This window comes from Tupaia chinensis, unplaced genomic scaffold (genome assembly GCF_000334495.1).
Source record: "Tupaia chinensis unplaced genomic scaffold, TupChi_1.0 Scaffold000127_2, whole genome shotgun sequence".
NCBI lineage: Eukaryota > Metazoa > Chordata > Mammalia > Scandentia > Tupaiidae > Tupaia > Tupaia belangeri.
In genome coordinates, this window is record NW_006159596.1 from 3,041,545 (window position 1) to 3,066,491 (window position 24,947).

The 24,947-nt window shown below is 38.1% G+C and overlaps 1 protein-coding gene across 8 annotated transcripts in view; it reads right to left on the reverse strand.

Annotated features, from left to right (window-relative positions):
• INPP4B (inositol polyphosphate-4-phosphatase type II B) overlaps positions 1 to 24,947 on the reverse strand; it is a 957,317-nt gene that overhangs the window by 233,041 nt on the left and 699,329 nt on the right. For all 8 annotated transcript variants that reach the window (XM_027770345.1, XM_027770344.1, XM_006144646.2 and 5 more), the window contains 2 exons: positions 18,622 to 18,733; positions 11,879 to 11,951 (listed from right to left, as the gene is read on the reverse strand). In XM_027770345.1, coding sequence (XP_027626146.1) covers positions 11,879 to 11,951; positions 18,622 to 18,733 — 185 coding nt within the window. The remainder of the gene's footprint in view (positions 1 to 11,878; positions 11,952 to 18,621; positions 18,734 to 24,947) is intronic.

Consider the following 24,947-nt stretch of genomic DNA (forward strand, 5'->3'; position numbering starts at 1 on the left):
ACAGTATTCCTCTCGGTACTTCTGGAAGAACTGGTCTAGTGTTGATCAAGTCTTTCAGGCTTTGTTTATCTGAGAATTATTTTATTTTTTCTTCCCATTTGAAGGATAATCTTTCCAGGTATTATATTCTTGGTTGAAATTGTTTTTCTTTTAGTGGTTTGACTATGTCTGTCCATTCTTTCCTGCATTGTTTCACTCGAAGGGTCTGATATTGGCCCAGTAGAATAATCTTTGTACATAATTTGACATTTCTCTCTTGCCATTTTCAGAATCTTGTCCTTGATTTTTACCTATCTGGTTATAATGTGCCAGAGGGAGAATTTTCTTATGTTGAATCCACCTGGTGTCCTTCACATTCCTGCGTCTAGATGTCTGAATGTGTCTCTAGGTTTGGAAAGTTTTCTGTAAGTATTTCATAGAATAAATTTTCTATACTTTTATTAGGTTCTTTACCTTCTGGAATAGCAATTATTCAGATATTCAGGCATGTAATGGTATCTGGTATTTCCCATATGTTGATCTCATTTTTTTTGTTGTTGTTACTTTTTCAGTCTTCTTGGTGTTTTGGTCTAAGTCAGAGGCTATCTTCTAGATCGTAGACCCTATCTTCTGCATGGTCTAATCTGCTAGTAATATTTTCAAAGGAGGGTTTTCATTTCTTTATTATAGTCTTAATTTCTAGAATTTCTGGGGTTTTTGTTTGTTTTTTGTTTTTCTGTTTGTTTTTATGATGTCTGTCTCTTTATGGAGTTCTCCTTTAAGTCATGGAATGATTTTCTCATCTCCTGGAGTTGGTTGTCTGTTTTCTCTTGTATCTCTCAGAGTTTGGTTATGATAAATATTCTGAATTATTTTTCTGACATTTTTGTGATTTCCTTAAATTTTTCCATTGCTGGAGATGAATTCCTGTGTTCCCTAAAGGGGGAGGGGATCCTGGTTTTCTCATATTTCTGGAGGCTCTCCTGTGATTTTTAGTCATCTAGTGATATACTCACTTCTTGCTATTTCTTTCAAGTATATTTCTGTAACAGTATTGACCTGTGCTTCACTTTGATCTGAGTTAGCTATGTGTTGGTTTACCTCCTGTACTGCGGTACTGTGGTATCCACTGTTGGAGCTATGGGTTGCATATTTACAGAGAGCAGTTTCTCTTCTCTTTTGCTGATTGTTGATGTGAGTGTGGATGAGAACTCTTTCAGAATCTCAGAGTGTTCAGATGTTTGGTTCCTATATGCCTAGACCTGTCTGCCTGGTTGCTATTTGGCAGGAGATTGACCTGAGAGGTGAGAATGAATATAGGAGTGGTATTCAAAATGCTATGTCTCATAAACTAAAACAATTTCTCCTCCCACATTCTAGACTGGACAGGATGCTTGGGTGAAGAGCTACCTCTAGTCAGACCTGCTTTCTCTCTGTTCACTGTGTCTTCAGGAATGATGGGTGGAGGGAACTGGTCTTGAGAGCTAAAACAGGTCCTCTTTCCGCACTCTATAATGGGTTTGGATGAAGAGTTGCTTTCAGTTGGGTCTGCTTTTTCTCCGTTGTCTTACATGTACAAACAGCGAAGAACGAACTTACCTCTTATGACTGCTTTCACTGTATTCCATAGGTTATGGAAGTACTACTTATCATCAGTTTCAATGAACCTTTTGACTTCAATCTTAATTTCTTCAGTGGTTGCAAAATTATTTCAATGCAAGTTGTTTAGCTTCTGTATGTTTGTGTATTTTTGAAATTTTTTCTGAAATTAATTTTCAGTTTGATTCTGTCATGGTTGGAGAAGAGGCTGGATATAGTTTCTGTGTCACTGAATCTGTAAAGGCTTGTTTTGTGGCCTATCGTGTGGTCAATGTTGAAAAAGATTCCATGTAGGGGTTAGAAAAATGTATATTTTGTTGTTATTGGATGAAAAACTCTATAGAGTCTGTCAATTCCATTTAATTTATAGTGTTGTTTTGATCCTATATCTCTTTGCTTATTTTTGATCGAGGCAATCTGTCCAAAGGAGATAGTGGGATAGTGGGGTGTTGCGATCCCCAGTGATTAATGCATTGCAGTATATCTCTTCCTTTAGATTTAGACTTTCTATGTTGGGTGCATAAATTATTTTATTTTATTATTTTATTTTATTTTTTCGCTATAGAGCACATGTGCTCACCAGAAAGACAGAGACAGAAAGCAAGAAATCACCCCACCCTCCCTCCCTGGGAGGATGGCCACACACAATCCCTTTTCCTCCATTCTCCTCTTGGGATCTTGGGCATGCACACACACATGCCTGGGATGAGTTTAAGCCACCGGGTCCAGGACTCAAATCAGGGTCGACTATGTGGGAGTTCAGTGACATAGCCATTACATCATCTGCTGTATCTGGGTGCATAGATATTTATAACTGTTATAACTTCTTGGCAAATTAGCCCTTTTAGTATTCTATAGTACCCTTCTATGCCTTTTACAGTTTTAAAGTCTATTTTGTCTGATATCAGTATCATGAGTTCAGCCTTTTTAAAATTTCCATTTGTGTGGAATATTTTTTCAGGTCCTTTACTTTTAGTCTATTTAGATCTTTATGCATGAGGTGCATTTCATATAGACAGCAAACAGAGGGTTTCAGGTTGTGAGGTTATTTTTTTTTTTTTTTCCCAATTTGGCCAGTCTGTCTTTTGATTGGAGAATTTAATGGATTAACATTCAACGTTACTACTGCTATTTGTGGACTTGTCCCTACCACTTTTTTTTTTTTTTTGAGAGTTTTTCGCTATAGGGGGCGTGCGCTCGCCAGACAGAGAGAGACATAGAGACAGAAAGCGAGAAATCACCCCCCAGGGGGGATGGTCACGCCGCAATCCCTTTTCCTCCATTCTCCTCCTGGGATTTTGGGGACGCACGCACATGCGCCTGGCGTGAGTTTTAAGCCACTGGGTCCGGGACGTGAACCGCGGTCGACTACGTGGGAGTCCAGCAACATAGCCATTACGCTAACTGCTGGTTTCCCCTACCATGTTTTTAGCCATTTTCTTGGTTGTTTTTTTAATTTTTTCTCTTATTTCTGTTTGTCTCTCTTCAGTTTCCTAATATATCAATAGTACTCCCTTCAGTACTTTATGGAGAGCTGGTCTAGTATTGATGAATTATTTCCATTTTTTGTCTGAGAACAATTTATTCATTCTTATTTGAAGGATAATCTTGTTGAGTATAGTATTCTTCACTGAATTGTTTTTATTTTAGTGTTTTGCATAAGTCTCATTTTTTTCTTGCCTGAATTGTTTCAGTTGAGAGGTTTAATGTTAGCCTAATGGGGAAACCTTTGTAAGTATTTGACATTTTTCTTTTTTCTTGCCATTTTCAGAATCTCCTCTTTGTAGTTGTTATTATTTTGGCTATGATGTGCTGCAGAGAGGATCTTCTTATGTTGATTCTATTTGGCTTCCTTTGTATTTCTTGGGGACGGATGTCTCAATGCTTCTCTAGATTTGGAATATTTTCTGCCAGTATTTTATGAAATAGATCTTTTAAGCTCTTTTCTGATTCTTCACCTTCTGGAATATCTATTATTCAGATATTTGGACATTTTATTACTGTCTATTATTTCCCATATGTTGTCATTTTTTAAAAAAAAAAATATTTTTTGAGAGTTTACCTAAGTCAGAAGTTTAGTCTTCTGGATCAGAGATTCTGTCTTCCATGTGGTCCAATCTGCTATTAATATTTTCAAAGGAGGTCTTGTTTTTCTGTATTATTAATTTCATCTGTAGAAGTTCTGACTAGTTCTTTTTATGGTGTCTATCTTCAACTTCTGGGAGAACTTCCTCATCACTGTCACCATGAATATTCTGAATTTATTTTCTAACATTCTTGAAAATTCTTTTGTGCTGTCCATGAATGAAAAAGAGTTGTTCTCTTCCCTTGAGGGAGAGAAGTTTCTTTGTTTTCCCATATTACTTGTGTCTCTGCACTAGTTTCTAGTCATCGAATGGATTACACTTCTTCCTACTTTCCTGGTGTCAATTCTGTAGTGTCGGGGTAAGGAGCGCTCTACTTCTCAGATGTGTTCTTGGTAAAGGGACTTGGCTTCCAATCATAGAAAGGTGTTGATTCCTTTTCCAATCTCTTGGGACCAGGTATGCCTGGGTCTATGCTTTAGAGATCAAATGGGAGGAAGGAGTAGAAGTAAACTATGAAATCTCTAAATACTCCTGGTTATAAAGAAGGCAGTGAGAGATCTGAGGTGGTGTTTCTATTTCAGTTTGTCTTACTGTTGCTCTGCCTGCTCCATGGAACAGGCCTGGGGGATTAATGGCAGCAAAGGACCTTTCTACATTTTTTTTTTTTCTCATGAGCGCTAATGACTGTGAGCTTCTTTCTTATAACTGCTTTCATTGTGTTCCAAAGGTTTCGGAGAACAATGTGTTAGTTATCATTGGTCTCAATGAATCCTTTTACTTCAGTCTTAATTTCTCAGTAGTTTGGAAATCATTCATAAGTAGTTTGTTTAGTTTTATGGGGGTTTGTTCAGTGTATTTTCAAGGGTTCTTTCTGTGGTTGATTCCAAATTTAATTCCACTGTGGTCAGAGAAGATGCTGGATATATTGTAATTCCTATACTTTTAAATTTGTAGAGGCTTATTTTCTGTCCTATTATGTAGTCAGTGTTTGAAAATGTTCCATGTGGAGAGAAAAGTATTTTGTAGTTTCTGGGTAAAGTGTTCTATATATGACTGTTTGGTTTATAATATCAATTAATTCCTGTGTCTCTAGATGACCTGTCCAGTGGTGACAGTGGGGTGTTGAAATCTTCAACAATTAGTATGTTGCAGTCTATATTTCCCTTTAGATCTACCAATTTTTTTTTTTTTTTACAGATTTGAGTGCCCTGCTGTTGTGTAAATATTTATAATTGTTAAATCTTCTTGGTGAATTAATTCTTTTACAACTATGTAGTGTCCTTATTTGTCTCTCTTTACCATTTTTATCTTATTCTACTTTGTCTGATATCAGTATTGCAACTCATGCCTTTTTTTAATTGCTGTTTGCATGAAATGACTTTTTCCAGTACTTTGTGGTCTTTGTATGTCTTTATCAATATGGTGTTATGGTGTGTTTCTTATAAGCAACACAGAAGGTTCCTGTGATTTTTGATTTTTAGGCTTTTGACATAGAGTTTGTACTACATTCAACAGAGAGACAAAAAACAGAGAGAAGGAAAGTGAGAAATCACCCTTCAAGGGGATGGCCATGCCATAATATCTTCTTCATTCTCCACTCAGGATTTTGGGCACATACACATGTACCCAACGTGAGCCTCAAACAACTGAGTTTGGAACTTGAACCATGGTGGCCACGTGGGAATCCAGTACCTTAAGCATCATGCCACCTGCTGGCCCCTATTTTGTCTTCTCTTCTAATTATCTCCCGTTAGTTTTCCTGGTATAGTAGTCCCTTATTTCTTTTTTTTGTTTGTTTGGAGAGATTTTTGCTATAGGGTGTGTGTACTCGCCTGACAGACAGAAACAGAGAGACAGAAAGCGAGAAATCACCCCCCCAGGGGGGATGGCCATGCCGCAATCTCTTCTCCTCCATTCTCCTCTCAGGATCTCGGGCACGCATGCACACGTGCCTGGTGTGAGCTTGAAGCCACCGGGTCCAGGACTCAAACCGCGGTCGACTACATGGGAGTCCAGCAACATAGCCATTACGCTAACTGCTGGTCCCATAGTCCCTTATTTCTTAAAGAACTGGTCTAGCTTTTATGTCTTTCAGCTTTGGTTTATATGGGGATTATTATATTTCTCTTTTCAATTTGAAGGATAATCTTGCTAGGCATAAATCTTGGTTAAATTTTTTTTTCTTTCAGAGTTTTCAGTATGTCTTCTTTCTTGTCTTCTACATGGTCTGATCTGCTATTAATACTTTCGAGGGAGGTTTTTATTTCTTGCATTGTATTCTTCATCTCCAGAAGTTGTGTTTCATTCTTTTTCAGAATGTGTTCTCTCTTTAAGAAGTTCCTCCTTGGAGTCATGGAAAGATTTTCTCATCTCCTGGAACTGGTTGTCTGCTTTCTCTTGCATCTCGCTGAGTTTTGTTATGATAAATATTCTGAATTCTTTTTCTGACATTTTTGTAATCTTTTGCATTGTATCCATTGTTGATAAGGGGAAGGAAGTATTTCCTGGTTTTCTCATATTTCTTTGGACTCTGCTTCGATTTTTAGTCTGGTGATATACTCACTTCTTCCTGTTTCTTTGGAGTAGGTTTCTATAGCTATATGCTCATGTGCTTCTTGTTGGTGTGAGTTTCCTCTGTGCCAGTGTCCCTCTACTGTGGATTGGAGTATGGTATCTATAGTGGGAGTTTGGGTTCAGATTTTCAGAGGGGAGTTTCTCTCCTTTTTCTGTTAGGGAGTGTGTGGGGAGAGAATTACACTAGATCCTGTCTTCATGCCTTTAATTCCTTTTAAACCAAACCTCTCTGGTCCCAGTGTGGGTGGGGGGTTTAGCTAGACAGGTAGAACATAGCATGTGGGCCAGGACAGTCCCTCCTTCCACACTGCAGGCTGGGTGAAGGGCTTTCGTGATAAGTTCAGGCCAGGCATCCTCTTACACTCTAGGGTGCCTGGACGGCTTTAGTGATCAGATCAGGCCTGGTGGTCTCTGCTTCCCTTTTGCTTCTTATTCTGGGACTGTGGAATCCAGTCAATAATAACTTAATTATTTTGGTTTAGAATAAAATAATTGGCAAGTTTTTCTCATGGAAAGAATAACAGTGTTTATAAATGAAAATAAAATAGTTATTCTTAGCCATGTGACAAGTGTATATTGAGTTTCTATAGAATTCTAGGACCAGAGATCATGGTATATTCAGGAGGTAAGGAAAGCCTCACCCCTCTGTGCCATCTCTGCAGCTGCTCTCAGGCCTCCTGAGTTCCTGGATGCTCTAGCACTTCCTACATCCAGGCATGTGCTGATGTTGTATATTACCCGAATGAGGCTACACTGGCTGAGGACCATCACCCTCACTGCAAGTTGTTCCTCTTAAGACAATGTCAAGGAGTAGATTGTATCCATATCCACATTCCAAGCCCCTCTGTTTAGGCAGCTTATTTTCCATGAGACTAAAAGGTAAAGCCTCAGTTGTTTTTTTTTTTTTTTTCTATATATGTATGTGTGTGTGCATATATGTAGGCCTAGGAATCATCTTTATCTACATGGGGGAACTGGCTATGTTGTCTTGTTCTTTTGAGATGTCAGGAGCACATTTAGCAGAGCTGAAAACTTTTATTCTTTCATAATAAACAAAAACGTTATTTTACCAATAGGTTATTAACCAAGTTCTAAATGATCGGAATTCTTATTAGAGCAATGGGAAAAGGTGCTTGCTAAACAATGTGGAACTCAGTAGGTAAGATTTAAGGGCTGGTGCTTATTTAAATTAAATAAGGTATACTGTAAATAGATAGAGGAAAAAAGAGAATATTCCTTCCTCTTAAGTAGCTTACAATCAAGCATCTTCTACAAAGCCACAGTAATAGATAGTTTAAACCTATTTGGGGGAAAAGAAATCAAAGACATGGCAGCCTATTTTAAGAAAAGATGACTTATCTATGAATCAAGAAGTACAAACACCAGTAGTTTTCCAAAGAAGAAGGCAAACAAACACCATGTCTCCACAACTGACAGTACCCTCCTCTCATCTCCGTTTAGATTACATTTAACACAGTGTGGAGATCATTGCTGTCAGACATACCCTTTGAGTATGAAGAATAGTATATACATTAGTAGAGAGCATGAAAGTGGTCTTTAAAGAATATTAAGGACGATTTTATGACTCAAAAAGTATGAAATTCAACCAAAGAGGATACCGTGACAGATTCAATACTTGCTGACAGGGAAATTCACTCAAAATGGGGTGATAATAGGAAACTTGGTGACAGGGCCTATTAGGTGATAGGGTCTATTAGCTCCTCAAATTTGTCATGGTATAATGTAAGGGTCCATGAGCTGAAGCATTTTGCAGGATTATAAGTGTATAAAAAGATAATTGGTCAAATTAAGAAATCTAGAGAGGGCTGTCTTCTGAACAAAAATTTAAACAGTTATATCTCTGGTCAGCCTTTTTAACGAAAAATGGTAAATCCTGAGGAGGGTGGCAACTGTAAAGGACAAAAGATTTGTATGCAACTCTATGTGAAACTGATTAAAATACATACTTTTATGAGATTTTTTAAATAGCAATTCTAGTCTACACTAATTTCAAACCTTTAGGGGTCAAAAGGAAGTCAGACTCAGACTGTCTAGATTAATTTGACAGGGTCTTTCTATAGCACAATCCTTGAACCTCAGTCTCCGGAGTTGCTGAGAGAGTTATAAACACAAGTGTAAATCTGATGGGTAATATGGAGAAAAGATAGGTTCTCCCCACCCTGCTCAATTTTTAGATTGGACTAGGAATTGAACTGGGGCCTCCCATGAGGCATGGTCTGGTGGGGTTGTAGCTTCTGCCAGTGTGCACCACTGCAACTGGGCCATATTTGGTCATGTAATAATGCTAATTATTGGTTGGCATCATACCACTGGTTAGCAAATCTAGGTTTTGACACTGATTTTTCTGACAACCTGTACAGTGCTCTTGTATTACCACCACCAGGGCCCATTTATCATTGTTCAGCTGCAGACAAAGTGCCTCTGTTGATGTGACTCAGCAGAAACCCCCAATTCCATGACCATGTGGGATATCTGACCCCATACACCTTTCTACAGTCAAACTCACTTGCCTACTCCTGACAGCCCCAACAACCTTAATTTATAAGTTATATTAAGTCAAACTGCACAACAGCTTCACATACCTAGTATTTACTCTGTCTTCTAGCGTCTTGTGCTTGGTATCTTTACCATGGAATGTCCTATCAGTTCCCACCATCCTTCTCCTTTATCTCCTTCTACCTTCAATTCCCTGGACTCTCCAACATGCAAGGCAAATAGGCCCTGGGAAGGGTGAGGCCTAAGAAGGGAAGTATTTTTTTTTCTTTTCTTTTTGGTCTTATAATAGATGAGTGAATTTTTCTAGAATTATAAATGAAACCTCTAGAGATATAAATAGAATAGTGAAGAGTTGCTATGAGATATGACATTTTCTTCCACTCACTCAATAAGTGCTTCATAACTCACCGGAGACTGGCAAGTTCCATATAATACATTAACGCAAAGACTTGTGAAGAATGTCAATAGCTCCCTTTGCTTGCTGATTTTTTTTTTGAAAATACCACATGAGAATATAATGGATTAATTCCAAAGTTGCTGAGTTTAGATAGATAAATAAAACAAAAGGCAGAGGTACACACAAGGCCACAGTCATACATATTCTATAGCAGCACAATACATTTTTATATACAGTACTCAGTTGCATTTTGAAAAATTTTTAAACATCTGACCTTTGCAACATTTGACTTTATCCTTCAGTCTTATCCTAGCATAAGGTGACTTAAAAAAATGTTTTATGGTTGGGGCCAGCAGGTGGCATGGTAGTTAAGGGCACTGGACTCTGCCATGGCTGACTGCAGTCGCGTCTCAGACCTGGTGGCTTGCTGTCTCAATTTCCCTCCCCCTGGTCAAATTAAAGAATAATAATAATAAAAAATAAAATATGGGGCCAGCAGGCAGCATGGTGGTTAAGGGCGCTGGACTCCCACATGGTTGACCACGGTTTGAGTCCTGGACCTGGTGGCTTGCTTTCTTTCTCTCTTACTTCATCCTTTTCTGGTTAAAAAAAAAAAAAAAAAAAAAAAAAAAAGGAAAGGAAAGAAAAAATTATGGCAAAGACCCTAGGTTCAGAGTGATCTTTAGAGTTGCCTGGATTAAGAACATTTAAAAATTTCTTCAGGGGACCAGCAGATGGCATAATAGTTATGTCGTTGGATTCCCAGGTAGTCCATTGTGGTTCAAGTCCCAGACCTGGTGTTTTAAAACTCATGTCAGGCACATGGGAGTGTGTACCCAAAATCCTGCAAGGAAAAGGGATTGTGGGGTGTGATTTCTCACTTTTTGTCTCTCCAGCAAGCACATGTGCCCTTTAGCAAAACTCTCTCTTAAGTGGAGCATCACCACCAGAACAGTCACTCCCATGAAAGGTGAAAAACAATAATCAATCCTCTCTCACTCCACTAAGCAAGCATATTTAAATTGCCAAATGCAGCTGCTCCCATCCAAGTCCGTTGTCTTTGCCTTATTACAATTCACACTTAACAAGCAGCACCATGGTTATCTGGGACTTGTACAAGACTCAGGTCTCACAGATATTATGGCATAGGTGTTTGGAGGCAAAGATTTGTTTTTCAATATGTTCTTATTATTGCTTATATATTTTCTGACTTAGTAATTTCTCTATTTCTCTTTGAAATCTATACTTAACTATTTAGTACCTTAAAATGGTGTATATTTGTGTGTATAAAGTTATAAATAAATCATTCAAAATTATAATTACAGCATCAGTAATTTTGGTGATAATCTGTTTTTTTAAATGATCTATCATACTTAAATTTATTCTTCAAAATTGATGTTCAGTAAATGAAATAAATTATCTGGATAAAGTACTAAAGACTTAGTCAACTTCCAGTTGAAAACAGACATGTGAGGAGGGCACTTTGATCAAATATTTTAACCCTACTGTATGTTTTCAGTTATTTGTATGTAGATGGCTGACCTAGCTTTAACACTGTTTAATGCACATATCTTCTGATATAAAACCAGGTAACAGTGATAGATACCCGTATTATTTGGTCATAAGTTGAGAAGCAGCTGTTCTTCTCTATATAATCTCTTATTTTGTATAAGCAGAGTTGAGGGTTTTTTCTCCCACATTTCTCAATTGAATTATATTTGATTTCTCTGTGTGTATAAATACAGACAAAGGGGTGCCTTCCCTTCTCCATTGTGTTATTAGCTGCTTCCTACAGGGAAAAATGGCTAATAATTTAAGGCTTATTAGTAAGTTTTTGAAGCTCTGTACATTCATTAGCCCCATTGTCACACTGTCTCCACCACTGCTTAAATGTGCAAAATGACAGAGCTAGACAAAATGTGAGGCATTTTACTATTACACCAACCTGTGCATTAACACCTTCTTAGTAGAACAACCTGCGAGTACTTAAAAGCAAAGGCAAAGCATGGCCTTAGAATAAAAACTGGGTTAAAATTGTGTATCCACTGTTCATCAGGTAGGTGACCCTCACTTTTCCTCTTCTGTAAAATTCAGATAATGACAGTACCTTTCTCTTTGCACATGTCAGAAGATAGGCAAAATCCCTAATATGGATTGCCTCAGCTAATCAGTATAGTAGTCATTATTATAAATTTATCTTATATTCATTTACATCTATATCAATATGCAAAAATTATGTACCTGCTCATCATGTATGTTTTAACTGGAAGTCTCCATTTTATTCATATAAACATTTAATATATTGTTGAGTGCCTAGATATAAATTACAAATTATGAACACAGTACACACCTATACACCAAGAAATGTACAAATGTCATAATGAATTTCTTTTACTGAATCCCTGTGTCTACTGCTTTCATGAGCTGTATAATTGGGAAGAAGTCGAACTACATGAGAGCTTTACCTTCCTATCACTGAGCCTGTATTCTGGTGTTTGTTTCAAATATACAATTCGGGAGCTAAAACAGAATGGTTTGTCTTGCCTTATTACTAAGGCACTCCTGTATCTTTCTAAAGAATTATATGATTTGCCCCCCATTCTCCCAGCTCATTTACTAAGCTCTCACAAAAGGCTAAGAGAATGCTGCTCAGGCTCAGTGTTGGGAAATTAAAATGTACGTTCATATGAGACAAGTACAAAGTATCCAAAACTAGGTTACATACCTGCATTCAAAAAAGGGAAGTTATCTTTTCCGCTCACACTTTCTGGGGCTGTACATTCACATACCAGTGCACACTAGAAAAAAAAATTAAATGAAACACATTTGAAAACAACCAAAATGAGAAATGAAATTTTTTTTTTTACAAAACATGAGGCAATATACATGGTTTGAACATTTTTTTCAACAAAACATTATCAACCTCTTTATGAAGCTTATCTTGAGATTAATTAATTACAGTGATATAGAATATGCTTAAGTAACTGTAGGTTTCAGTTTTAGTTGAAACTAGTCAGGGAAGAGGGGAAAAAAGACTATCTCCAACATGCTAGAGAGAGATTCCTAGGGTAGTAAATGATCTTTGGTAAGCTGAATTGTTTTGCATTTATTTTTCTGTAAGGTTTTTGCCATAGGGCATGTGCACCTGCCAGAGGGAGAAAGGAACACACATGCCACCGGGACTGGGACTCAAACTGTGGTCGGCCCTGTGGGATTCTAGCACCTTAACCACCACACCACCTTGTGGCCCCTGTTTTGAATTTTTCAATTATAATAGAAAATTATTTTCTAGATTTTAAGCAAAGTCAACTTTACAATATAAAATGTGTTGAGGCTGCTAAATACATACATAGAGTATAGGGATGTTTTTGTCTCCAGGAAAATATTGGAGAATATTTTCAGGGAAGTAATGACATGGTTTTCAGTATAAAAATGCATCATGACTTTTCTTACGACCTACATAAAGTACGAGGCCTGTTAATAAAACAACAGATCTCTGGGACCCATGATTAATAGATTAACCTCATAATCTTTACAGAAGTGACACTGCTCTGAACAGAAAGAAGAGACCCAGAGGAGCACATGTGCATCTTCCTAGTGAATGAACCATGATGGGAGGGAACACTGTAGACAATCCATCATTGAGCCCGGTACTGTCACTAACAGAGGAAACAAAACTCTCCTCAGCCCAAAAGGTAGACATTTACTTCTTCAAATGAGTTTCATGTTATCCCTCACCAGAATAAGGGAGCAGGTAGGGAAGAAGGTAGTGGGCAGAGCAAACTGGAGAGTGAATTTTCAGAGCAAATACACCAGATGTAAATACACCAAATACACCACGCAAGCAAAGCAAACAAAAACCCAGAAGGTCCTTTGGGTGAAAAGTTCCAAGGAACTGGCCACCCCCCTGGAGGTCCCGCATGACTCTGGTCAAGAGGTTCCAAGGGGTCAGACCACTGGAGGCTGCTCCAGAATTACTTGGGCTATTTCCCATCTCTTACGTTGCTCTCCACCTTCCTTCCCCCAGATACCAGGCCCTCTGTTCATCAGGAACACTGCAATCACTGATGATGATGGAATGTATATATTTTTTAAATATAATGAATTATTTGAGGAAGACAAATAATTCAAAACACTAATTCAACTTTCTGTATTATGGTCTTCTTCTATGTATTGCCCTATCATAACATTCATCACATGACTCAGTGAATTTGTTAGGGGAAATGTACTTCTACCATTTGTTTATTGAGGTCTTAGCTTACTGAAAGAATAAATGACTACAATTTCTGAAATATAATGCTCTCTAAAGCATTTTTATGACCAACCGGAAGCCAGAGGTGCTCCTGTTTTCAAAATCCACAGCTAGCTTTCAAATGCACTTTCCAAATCACTAGGGCAATGTGCTGTGATACTTAACATTCTTTATTTTCTCTATTTCTAATATTTCCTCTATTCTTTCCACCTATATGGTGCTGTTAAAATAATCTTTGTAAACAGTATGTATCATTTTCTGCTCCCGTATGTGTAACAACTATTTATTGACCAATCAAATCCAGTACTCTCTTAGTGTACTCTGCAAATCTTTTCATGATTTGTCCTTGACACCCTTCCACATAATGACTAGGTACCTAGCTATGAGCCATCATCAACTAGAATATAACTTACAGGAATGGTTGAGATTAAACCTGTTTAGTAAAGAAGTCCATGATTCAGTTAGATCAAGCCATTTATTCTGAGACACTGCTCTCCTACATGGAGGTAGTGCTGCCTCCTTGTCATCAAAGATAGCTTTGTGTATTTTTTGTTTGTTTGTTTTAGTGTATTGCCAGAGGGTGTGTATATTTGCCTGAGATAGAAAAGTGAGAAATCACCCCTTCTAGGGGAGATGGCCACACTACAATCCCTTCTCATCCTGGGATTTTAAACAACAATAGATGCCCCCTGTGTGATTTTCAAGCCATGGGTTTAGGGACTGGACCCACGGTCACCCATGTGGGAATCCAGTGTCTTAACAGGAAGTTTTTATTATTTTACTAAAATTTTACTAAATGTACACAGAAATTACACTCATCTTTCATCTAAACTAGAAGGTAGGTATTTAGCACAATGTCTACTTAATAGTATTAGATTTTATGCCTCAAAACGCTCTCCATATTTGGATCCATAGCTTATAAATACAAAATATCCAATAAATATTTACTAGGTTGATTATTTTCAATTGTAGTAATTCAAATTGTATAACTTCTTTGTTCTTTATTTAGATAGGAATAGTTTGAAGTCAAACATTCCTTTTTTTTTTTTTTTTAACAGTTAACTGTAGAATCATTTCACACTGTTAGATGCTATGGAGAATGCTAAGGAACTATGTTGTACAATCTATGCTTAAGTAAGGAGACCAGAAGACTCTATTGGGTCATCAGAATAACATGTCATAACTTTTCTGACAACCCAGTACATACTATTATGTATTATAATGACATATATTCATTTTCAGTTTACCTACACACTGATGTGGCACGTGCTTTCAGTGTAGTAACTTCATTTTTGTGATTCTAAGTATAATAAATATCACATGCTTATATGCTTTTTCTGCCATACCTAATACCCTAAGACTCTTGGTAAGTGACTCAGGAAAAGAAACCTAAGATAAGCAAAACTGTAGGAGCTTTGTAATTTTGTGTTTCAAATAACATATTACTCTGCCATATATTGGGCCCCAAAACGACTCTGTATGAATTTGTCAAAAGCCAATATTTGGTACTTTCATGTATATTGAGTTTCTTAGTTGTAGCTCTCAAAGTTTGATACAGTATTTCTGGAAGGCCCTAAAAGCTGTTTGTATTTTTGGTGGTATCTAGCACAAAGCAAAGATAAGTCTATTTTAATACTGATATTATAAAATTATTTGTCTTTTATCCTATAAGCATATAAGAATTTTCTGGAGACTGATACAATCATTTGATGATGGATGGAATACATGCCTTTGCATTTTTAAAATCTTAATTTCTAGAAGATTAATGTCTGTAGACATAATCTAAATAAGCATAATCTCTAAACAGTAAGTATCATAGGTAAAACACACTTAGGTATAAATTTTAAGACTGCAAAAGTTGAGCTTATGGGGTCTCAGGACTTTTGATACTATCCATATTCCAACTGATGACTCTCAAACCTATAATTCTAGCTTGAACATGTCCCTGAATCCAGACATAAACCTCCAACAGCTTGCTTAAATCTGTACTTAGATGTCTAAAAGGAACTTCAACCTTAATATCACAGTATCTTCTGTCCTCTCTGCCTGTTTTTACCAGATAGTTTTATCATGACAAACGGTTATTATTTCCCTTAGCTGTCCTCTGCAAGCAGTTGGAGTGTGACTACATTTTACTTTCTCCATGAACACTACCTGCATCCTAGCCTGGTCCCTTAGCCTAGTGGTTAAGGAAACCAGTTCACACATGGCTACCTGTAGTTCAAATTCCAAGCACAGTGGCTTAAAGAATATCAAGTGTGTACATTTGGGTATCCCAAATCTCAACAGAACAGAGAAATGGAGGAGAAAGGACAGTAACCTAACCATGGCCCATGGTAGGGCATGCTTTCTCTAGTTCTTTCTGTCTTTCTAGCAAGTGCACACACCCTATGACAATTAAAAATATATCTCCATTTCTAGTTTGAACTTTTATAATAACCTCTGAACCAGGTTCTTTTCTTTCCTTACCTTCATTCAGGCGATTTTCAATACAGGAGCCAAAATGGTCTTCCTAAAACAAGGCAAATCACTTCAATGCTCAACAATCCCTAAGAGTCAAATGCCTGACAAGGGAGTTACCATCTGGATCTGTCTTCTCTGCTCCATGAACCTCTGTCTTCAACTTCAACCACTCAGCTCTAGTCCTTGCCCTTCCTTCAACTCAACAAGCATGCTGCCACCTCAGGGCCTTTGCTCTTGGTGTTCACTCCACCTAAAATTCCTGTTACTCTCAGGTAGCGTACAAACATGTCTTGAACCTGTTCAAATCAGTCTAATACGACAAATGACTCTCTGAATGATGTTCTCTTGATAAGAATTATATACTAAAAATACTACTGGTTTGTGAAAAAGTCATGATGCACAGAAAAACGTCATGACTTCAAGTAAGTAAATGTATATGAGAGGAAATAATTTGCATTTTCATTGATATTCTATGCTCTGTAAGATATGTGAGATTCAAGACTAAAAAGTACAATCTTACATAAGATAATATCATTATAGACTGATCTGGGTTTCCCCAAAAAAATTCATGTGTGGAAGCTCCAACCCCCTATATGACTGTGTTTGGAGATGGGGAGGTAATTAAAGTAAAATAGAAGTGGGTCTAAGCCTACAGGGCTGCTAATCTGACAAGAAGAGGAGAAGTTACCAGATAATCTCACCTCTTTTTCTCTCTGTCTTCCAGTGTGCACAGGCTATGTGAAGACGCAACAAGAAGGTGGTCATCTACTAGCTAGGAAAAGAGCCCTCACCAAGAACCAAAGTGTCTGACACCTTGATCTGGGATTTTGTAGAATGGTAAGAAAATATATTTCTAGTGTTTAAGCCATCCCTCTTCATTTTGCTTCTATTTACACGAGAAACAGTGTGTGTTACTCTCAAGGCTCCTGACCCTGACCATAGTAGTTCCATTCCTTTTTCTCCAGCTCATGCAAACCAGTAAAAAGGATGTTATTTTAGGGATAATCTCCATTAGTTGCTGTCTCTTTTCATATATGTCAGTTATTACTAAGTCAGAAACATTATGTTGGACTTTGGTGGGACATAATCCTAGGTATCAAGTTCTCCATTTGTTGAGAAACATAATTCAGCTTACACCACCTTATAAAAGAGATGGTTTATACTAAAGGACTAGGCAAGCTCTGAAGAGAATGGAGATTCATTCTAGGAATGAATCCAGAGTTGGAGAAAGAGGTTCCACTTTTAAATGCCAAGTGTTTCTGCTACAGGTCAGACCGTGATCATCTCCCTGTTTCTTAACTTAGACTTCACACTCCCCCCCTCCCCCTTTAATCTTGATGGACACATCAAGGTACTGGTGACATGGAGATGAGTCCCTCTTAGGACACCAAAGGGAACAAGAATGGAATGAAGAGACTTAGTCCCAAGACAAGGTCTTAAGTACACAAACCCAAAGACCTACGGCAAAACTTGCAAGCAATTTGGGTTAAAGTTTGGACATCCTTGGAATATTTCACGGCATGAGAAATGTCCCAAGGAAAGGGTAGGGAACAGAGAAGACCAACAGGAAGAGTCTAGTCTATTCTAGGGCAAGAAAAATATTGTTCTAAAGGCAGTTTGGGATTTTTTTTTTGTATAGTTAATGATATTTTAGGTGTTAGGAAATATTTACCTGAGAGGTAGTGTTTATCTAAGTACTAAAAAATCAAACATTCCCCAAGACAAAAACAAAGTTATGAGTTTCAAAAGGTGGTTTTATTTTTTTTTAATTCTCATTTATGGAAAGGTAGAATTTGAAGTGTGTAAACAGAAAAATTATTAGCAACTTTTAAGTCTTTCCCATGTGCAATTTCATCAATAATTGGATTCTTAAGAAAGAGAAAATCAACATTAAATTCTTTTCTTTTTTTTTGGAGGAGAAGGGGTTGTGTGTGCTCGCCAGAGAGACAGAAAGTGAGAAATCACCCCCCAAGAAGATGGCCACGCCACAATCCCTTCTCCTCCATTTTCCTGTCGGGATCTTGGGCACGTGCCCAGCGTGAGTTTAAGCCACCGGATCCGGTACTCAAACCTTGGTTAACTACATGGGAGTCCAGTGACATAGCTGGTCCTGAGTTGCTGTTCCTAAAGGATGCAGAAACTGAAAATTTTGGACATATCTTGATGGGCACTGGGCCTCCAGAACTCTCCTATCCCATATACTACTGAGTTGGAGAAGCCGTGATACATTTTTCTGCATCATAACTTTTCCGACAACCCTGTATTTCCTGCTTCTCTCTGCAATTTTATAAGGCACATAGATCTTGTTACACTGCCGTCCTTCACATACAAATGAAATCCCTATAGTATCTATTTGTAAAGATAATTTTGGGAGATGAGAACAGGTTACATGTGGCAATATGTAACCCAGAATTATCTGTGCATCCCACACAGGGTTAATCACAGCAGAATGCAACAATGATCTACACTTTTGTTCCGAATGAGAAAGGTGAGTGTCAACAAGGGAGCTGGCAGGGAAGAGGAAGGTGTTTGGAAATGACACCCAGCTTTGCAGAGCTCCATGCAGATAGTCCGTCTGGTCAAAGGATGACACACACATATTGCACTGCCCTTCCAGGGTAGATTTATCATTGAATAGTGAGCAGATTTCTTTTGAATAATGAGAGTTTGAACCCCAAAGTGGTGTTGGTGATGTAAGCATCTAGCAAAGCTGGTTATTTCTAATTTGTGCAGTGAGCTGACGGAGTTCCCACCTTTTGTCCCTGCACATCTGTCGTGATGTGGTCAGCTTCTCCATCTTGAATCTCTCCCATCTTCACGACGCCAACTTCTATGGTACCAACAACTTTGCCACCATCTGAAGTTCTGCAACCACAAAAAAATGAAATGGAGAGGTAAGACTCTTCTCTCTGTCAGGAAAATGTTTGGGACATATTTTAGTTTCTGAACACTAACAATATTGGTATTTACTTCATTTTCATGTTGGCTAAATTTTATTTGAAATTAAAAACATGATTTCAAGAGGTATGATGCTCAAAAATCCTGTCATGAAGATAAAACCTCTTGAGACCAGCAGATGGCATAGTGGTTCAAGCCCTGGACCCAGAGGCTTGAAACTCTTGCTATGTGTATATGTGCCCAAAATCCGGAGAAAAAATTGGAGGAGAAGGGATTGTGGTATGGCCGTCCCCCCAGGGGGTGATTTCTTGCTCGCTGTCTATTCGGTGAGTGCAAGTACCCTGTAACAAAAAAATGCTCTAATACAGTTAATAAAACATCCCAACAGTGCTCCATAGCCAATCACTGGGTACAGAATCTATTTTTTTTTTTTTTTCATTTTTCGAAGAGACAAGATAAAAAATATTTCTCTCCTAGTAAACATAACTAAAAGTAGATGTAAAGCAAACAAAGAGAAAGTGAAACACAAAAGGCGATAAGATTTGTTTTCAGAAATTTTCAAAGTGGTATAAGCCTGGGTTTTTGCATCCTTCAAGCCTACTAGTCATTAGAAAGTTTTTACTATCAAATTTTTATGATGAAAATAATGACGTAGAAAATCTTAGTAATAAAATTTACAGTGTAAGATGCCTGAATGCCATGGAAACACTGTGACAGATAATGGTCTCTCCCGCTTGAGCCTTATTGTGAAAGTCACCCATGTTGTATTATAACTTCTATCTGAGCTGAATTGATTGAATAACAAGTGGTTCAAGTGACACTATTCATCATGTTACTTTCTGAAATTTGTGTTTAACCATAATCTGAATACCATTGGCACCTTTCAGTCAATTCCTCCTAAATACTATTAGAGTTGTCAGGAAAGAGAAATAAGAATAGAAAAATTAGTATATCACCAAAATGCTAACTAAAATAGTGAATAAATTAAGTGAAAAGGAAACATGATTATGTTACCAGATCATGAAAAGTTCTTTATCAGACTGTACATGTGTTCGTGTGTGATAGAGAGCACCACAACCATTTACCTTCCTAAAAGGATTCTGGGTATACACATGTGCCCAGCCTATTTTTCAAGCCACCAGGGCTTGGGATTCAAACCATAGTTGGTCATGTGTGATCCAGCTGTCTGCACATAGGGCTTAACCTCAACCACCACACCATCTGCTGGCCCTGTAGTGTAAAGATGTTGGATTCCGGGACCAGCAGTTAGAGTAATGGCTATGTTGCTGGACTCCTACGTAATGGACCGTGGTTCACGTCCTGGACCCGGTGGCTTAAAACTCACACCGGGCGTGTGTGCGTGTGGGCCCAAGATCCCGAGAGGAAAATGGAGGAGAAGGGATTGTGGTGTGGCCATCCCCCCTGGGGGTGATTTCTCTCTTTCTGTCTCTCTCTGTCTGGCTGGTGAGCGCATGCACCCTATAGCCCACATGGCCAACTATGATTCTAGTCTCAGACACAGCAGCTTAAATCATGCTGGGCACGTGCCCATCCCCTCGGGGTGGATTTCTCCCTTTCCCTTCCTCTTTCTCTCTCCAGTAAGCTCATGTACCCTATTGCAAAAACCTAAATGCATCTGTATGCGTGTGTGTGTGTGTGTATATATATATAGTACAAATAAAAGCACATCTTTTGAATTATGCTTTTAAGAAAATTGAAGTATAAAAAATGGTGACATGCATGCAGCTAATGGCCTAGTGTAATAAAATAAAGATGATGTAAATAGAAAAAGAAAAGTAATTTACCATTAAGATTTCTTACTAAAATATGAATGAAAATACTTAGTGATTTTAAAAGCAGTTGAAATCATATTGACTTAATTATTCAAAATAATATAGACAACATTCCCCACAAAGAAAAATGTATAACTTGTGATATTGTAGAAAACTATAATAGTTCCAACCCTGGGATGCTTTTAACTAATTCATTAGACCATTCATTAGAATATGACCTAATAACTTGTCACAAGTCATGGTGTCCATAATTCTTCAGTGCCTTGTAGTTAAATCAAGAATTGAATAAGAATCCTCATTAGTACAACAGATAATCTTCTCTAGGGATTCACAGACTTATAAAACTGATTACCTATAACAAAGACACTTTTTTCATTTTAAAGGAATCATTAAAAAAAAATGTTGCTGGAGCAAATTAAACAAACTTAATTGCTAGGAATGCAAGGCATGTGTATAACATTCTAATTTTTTTTCATTGAACTATTCTAAATAATGTACCTAATGTTCATGCCCTCTTCCAATAGTGTATAAGAGACCGAGATATACCATAATGGTCAAAACGTGAACTCAAGGCTCCACCTCCACACCAGTCCTTAGCACACAGAACTGCAGTGGTAGAAGCCACGTGGCTGCTGGCAAATTTTTTCTTTGGGGGGGGAGGTTTTTACTATAGGGCACCTGCGCTCACCAGACAGAGAGAGACATAGAGACAGAAAGCGAGAAATCACCCCCCAGGGGGGATGGTCACATCACAATCCCTTCTCCTCCATTCTCCTCTAGGGATCCTGGGCACACACGCACACGTGCCCGGCGTGAGTTTTAAGCCACTGGGTCCAGGATGCGAACTGCGGTCGACTACGTGGGAGTCCAGCGACATAGCCATTACACCAACTACTGGTTCCCGCAATTTTTTTTTTTTTTTTAGGTGTTTGCCATATGGTGTGTGCACTAGCCAGAGGCAATGTGAGAAATCACCTACCTGTGGGAATAACCACACCATAATTCCTTTTCCTCCTGGGATTGTGGGCATACCTGTGTGCATTTCAAGCCACTGGGTCTGGGAATTGAACTGTGGTTGGCCATGTGGAGTCTAGTACCTTAATCACCACACCATCTGCTGGCCCCTGACTGTAAGTTCTGATCCCCATCAGGCTACCTGAAACATACCAAGGTCCTGATGAGTTAGAGGGCTACGGGAAGAACATTACAGAGTGACAAAACCCTAGGGAGGGTTTTTCTCTCTCTCGCATGTTTGCATGCTCTCTATTTTGAATAAACAATGAACTCAAGAGTTATCTGCTAGCTACATGACCTTAGCCAAATCTCTTAACCACAAAAATATTTTTTGTTCTGGGACCAGCAGTTAGCGTAATGGCTATGTTGCTGGACTCCCACGTAGTCGACTGCAGTTCACGTCCTGGACCCGGTGGCTTAAAACTCACGCTGGGCGCGTGTGTGTGATCCCGAGAGGAGAATGGAGGAGAAGGGATTGCGGCGTGGCCATCCCCCCTTGGGGGTGATTTCTCACTTTCTGTCTCTATGTCTCTCTCTCTGTCTGTCTGACGAGCGCACGCACCCTATAGCAAAAACCTCTCCAAAAAAAGAAAAAAAAATTTTTTTGTTCTCATTTGTAAAATGCAGATGATAATGACCTTGTCCCATAGACACTGTGATGCTACGGGACTACCCCATTCATCCTAGCAGCAGTTGTGTTGGAGTAGTAGCAGTACTACTATTGCTATAAATGTATTAAATTATATTTAATTTGATTCTCTCCAGAAATTTCACTGACATAGTTATCCCAGGGTACAGCAAAAGATTATAGAATCTCATGTCATATGCATTTCCACAGTGATTAAATGCTCATTGAAAATACAAAGACTTCGTAATAACGGATGATGTTAGGCAGCTTACATTCTTAGTGTAGAGAACACAAATTTGTAACTCACTGCAATGCCAGGGAACCCTTTAAAAATGCTAGAGTAGAGGAATAAGCAATGTATTAGGGGAGTAAACTTCCAAACTAAAGCTCCATCCATTCCCGTTATAAAAGTATCTACATTTTTAATGACTTATCTCCTGTAGGCTTCCATTAAGTCCCTGAGAGATATCCAAGCAAGAAGCTAGCTTAGTGACACTATAATACTTTGGTATCACGTTTTCACCCCAAATCATTGAATGCTCTGTGTCTCCTTGTCTGATTCATGGAAGACAGAAGGGTGAATCCATTTTAGGTTATAAAGAACTGAACCCAAGACTCCCAAAAACCATTGTTCATCAAACTATTAGGGCATTGGGAAAGTCATGATGTATTTTTCTATGTTTTTCTATGCAAAAATTGCATCATGACTTTTCTGACAACCCAATAAAAAATAAAATGCAAGAACTATTTCTTATTTCATTACAATTTACTAGAGGAAGAGTTACAGATATTAACACCCCTATTCAATCAGAAGAGTCACAAGTGAAATATCTGTCTCGTATTCTCAAAGGTGCTTTCAAAGATGATTTCACAGAGACTTAGAAAAAAATTATTCTTAAATGCTTAATTATGCTTTCTCTTTACCACTTATGAGTTGGAAGAAGCTAGCACTAGTAGCCTAGCTATTGTTCATCACCAAAATTCTACTGGTTTTTATCTCATGGAGATCTATCACATCTGCATAGAAGATACATTGAATAGAGTTATTGGCTAGAAATCAAGAAACACAAGTTCCACTTCCAGCTCAGTTGCTAACTAGCTACATGACCAAATGCATATCACTCTAGTTCTCTGCATTTCAATTTCTTGTAGTACAAAACAAAAAGTTGGTCCCTAGCAGCAATTTCATAATACCAGCACTAAACCCCATGTTCTAATCATTCCTATGATTTCATCACAGGGATCACAGGCTACCATGGGTTGGCATAGACTTGAAAAAGTCATATGCACATTGCAGTCTCTCCTCCTCACACCTCATCTTCCCATTCCACTGATCCCCAAAACAAACCAAATGCATGCCAAATCTGGGAAATAATGACATTTACAGTCAAATAAGAAAAGATTAGCTTTTCTTATATGTACACATATATATTCCCTCCCCACACACACAGGGTATGTATTCTCACCAGAAAGAGGGAAAATGAAAAGTCACCCCCAGGAGGAGTGACCACACTACAATCCCCTCTCCTCCTGGGATTCTAAGCATGCATACATAAGGGCCTGGCATGATTTTCAAGCCTCTAGGTCTGGGACTCAAACCATGGTCAGCCATGTGGGAGTCTAGAACCTTAACTACCATGCCACCTGCTGGCCCTATAGTATCATATAATTATGGAAAATGGAATCAAAGTACAAGTTTGTTATAGTTCCAATAAATTTTGAAATCTTATGTATTTTCATAATCCACATTCTCTATGAATATTTTTGAAGAGTACACACACATATATAATCATTTTGACACTGCAGTGAAGTGTTTTTAGAAGGACAAAACTTTGAACCCCAAACAGAAGTGATATTCATACACTTTTCTAGCAATTTATGTGGTAATAGGATGAGGCTGAAGGAATAAATATCTCACAGAATAAAAACTGTCATTTCAGACAATCTACTGCCAGATCATGACCCCTGTTTAATGCCAACCTGTAAAGGAAGAGAAGAGTAGTTCATACTCACTACAGTATTTCAATCACAACTGCAAGTTCCTCTTTCCTTCAGCAAATAGGCTTAAATATTTAACCATATCAAGAAATATGGAAGGCAAAGAAGGGGGAAATTCAGCAACACAAATCTATACTCCCTTCTCACCTAGGTTTTCAGCATACATAATATATAAGTGATTAAGGTTCTTTAAAATCTGCTTTTAAAATACCTCCCCTGATACTTCCTGATGAAATATTCAATCTCAGATGCTGAAACATACAAATATGTTTAGGAGACTAAAGGGAAAGAAATGTACAAGTCTTCTAACAACGGACAATTTAATGCTACTCGTTCTCTAAACTTCTCACTTCTTCCTCCCATTCTTAGTAAAGGAAAAGGGGGAAAAGAGAAAAAGACCTCTAGAAATGTTAAACAGCAAAATGTAAATAACTTCTCTTTCCTGGAAATGCCAAAGATACAAACCAACAAAACGACTCTGTAAACATCCAGGGAAAAGCCATCATTAGCACTGTCAGTCTTTGTGAATATAAAGCAGTCCTGGTGCAATGCACAGGAATCTTTAGCTGCGAGACGTGCTGTGCATTTAAACCATCTAGACACATGACTAGGAAATGCAAGTCTCACCTGGACAGGAAAATAAATATGGGCCATAATGAACAGAGTCAGTGAGTGAGTGTGCCCAATGATCTTTCTAGTGAATACAATTACACAGACTTAACACTCAGTGACAGTTTACTAAAATATG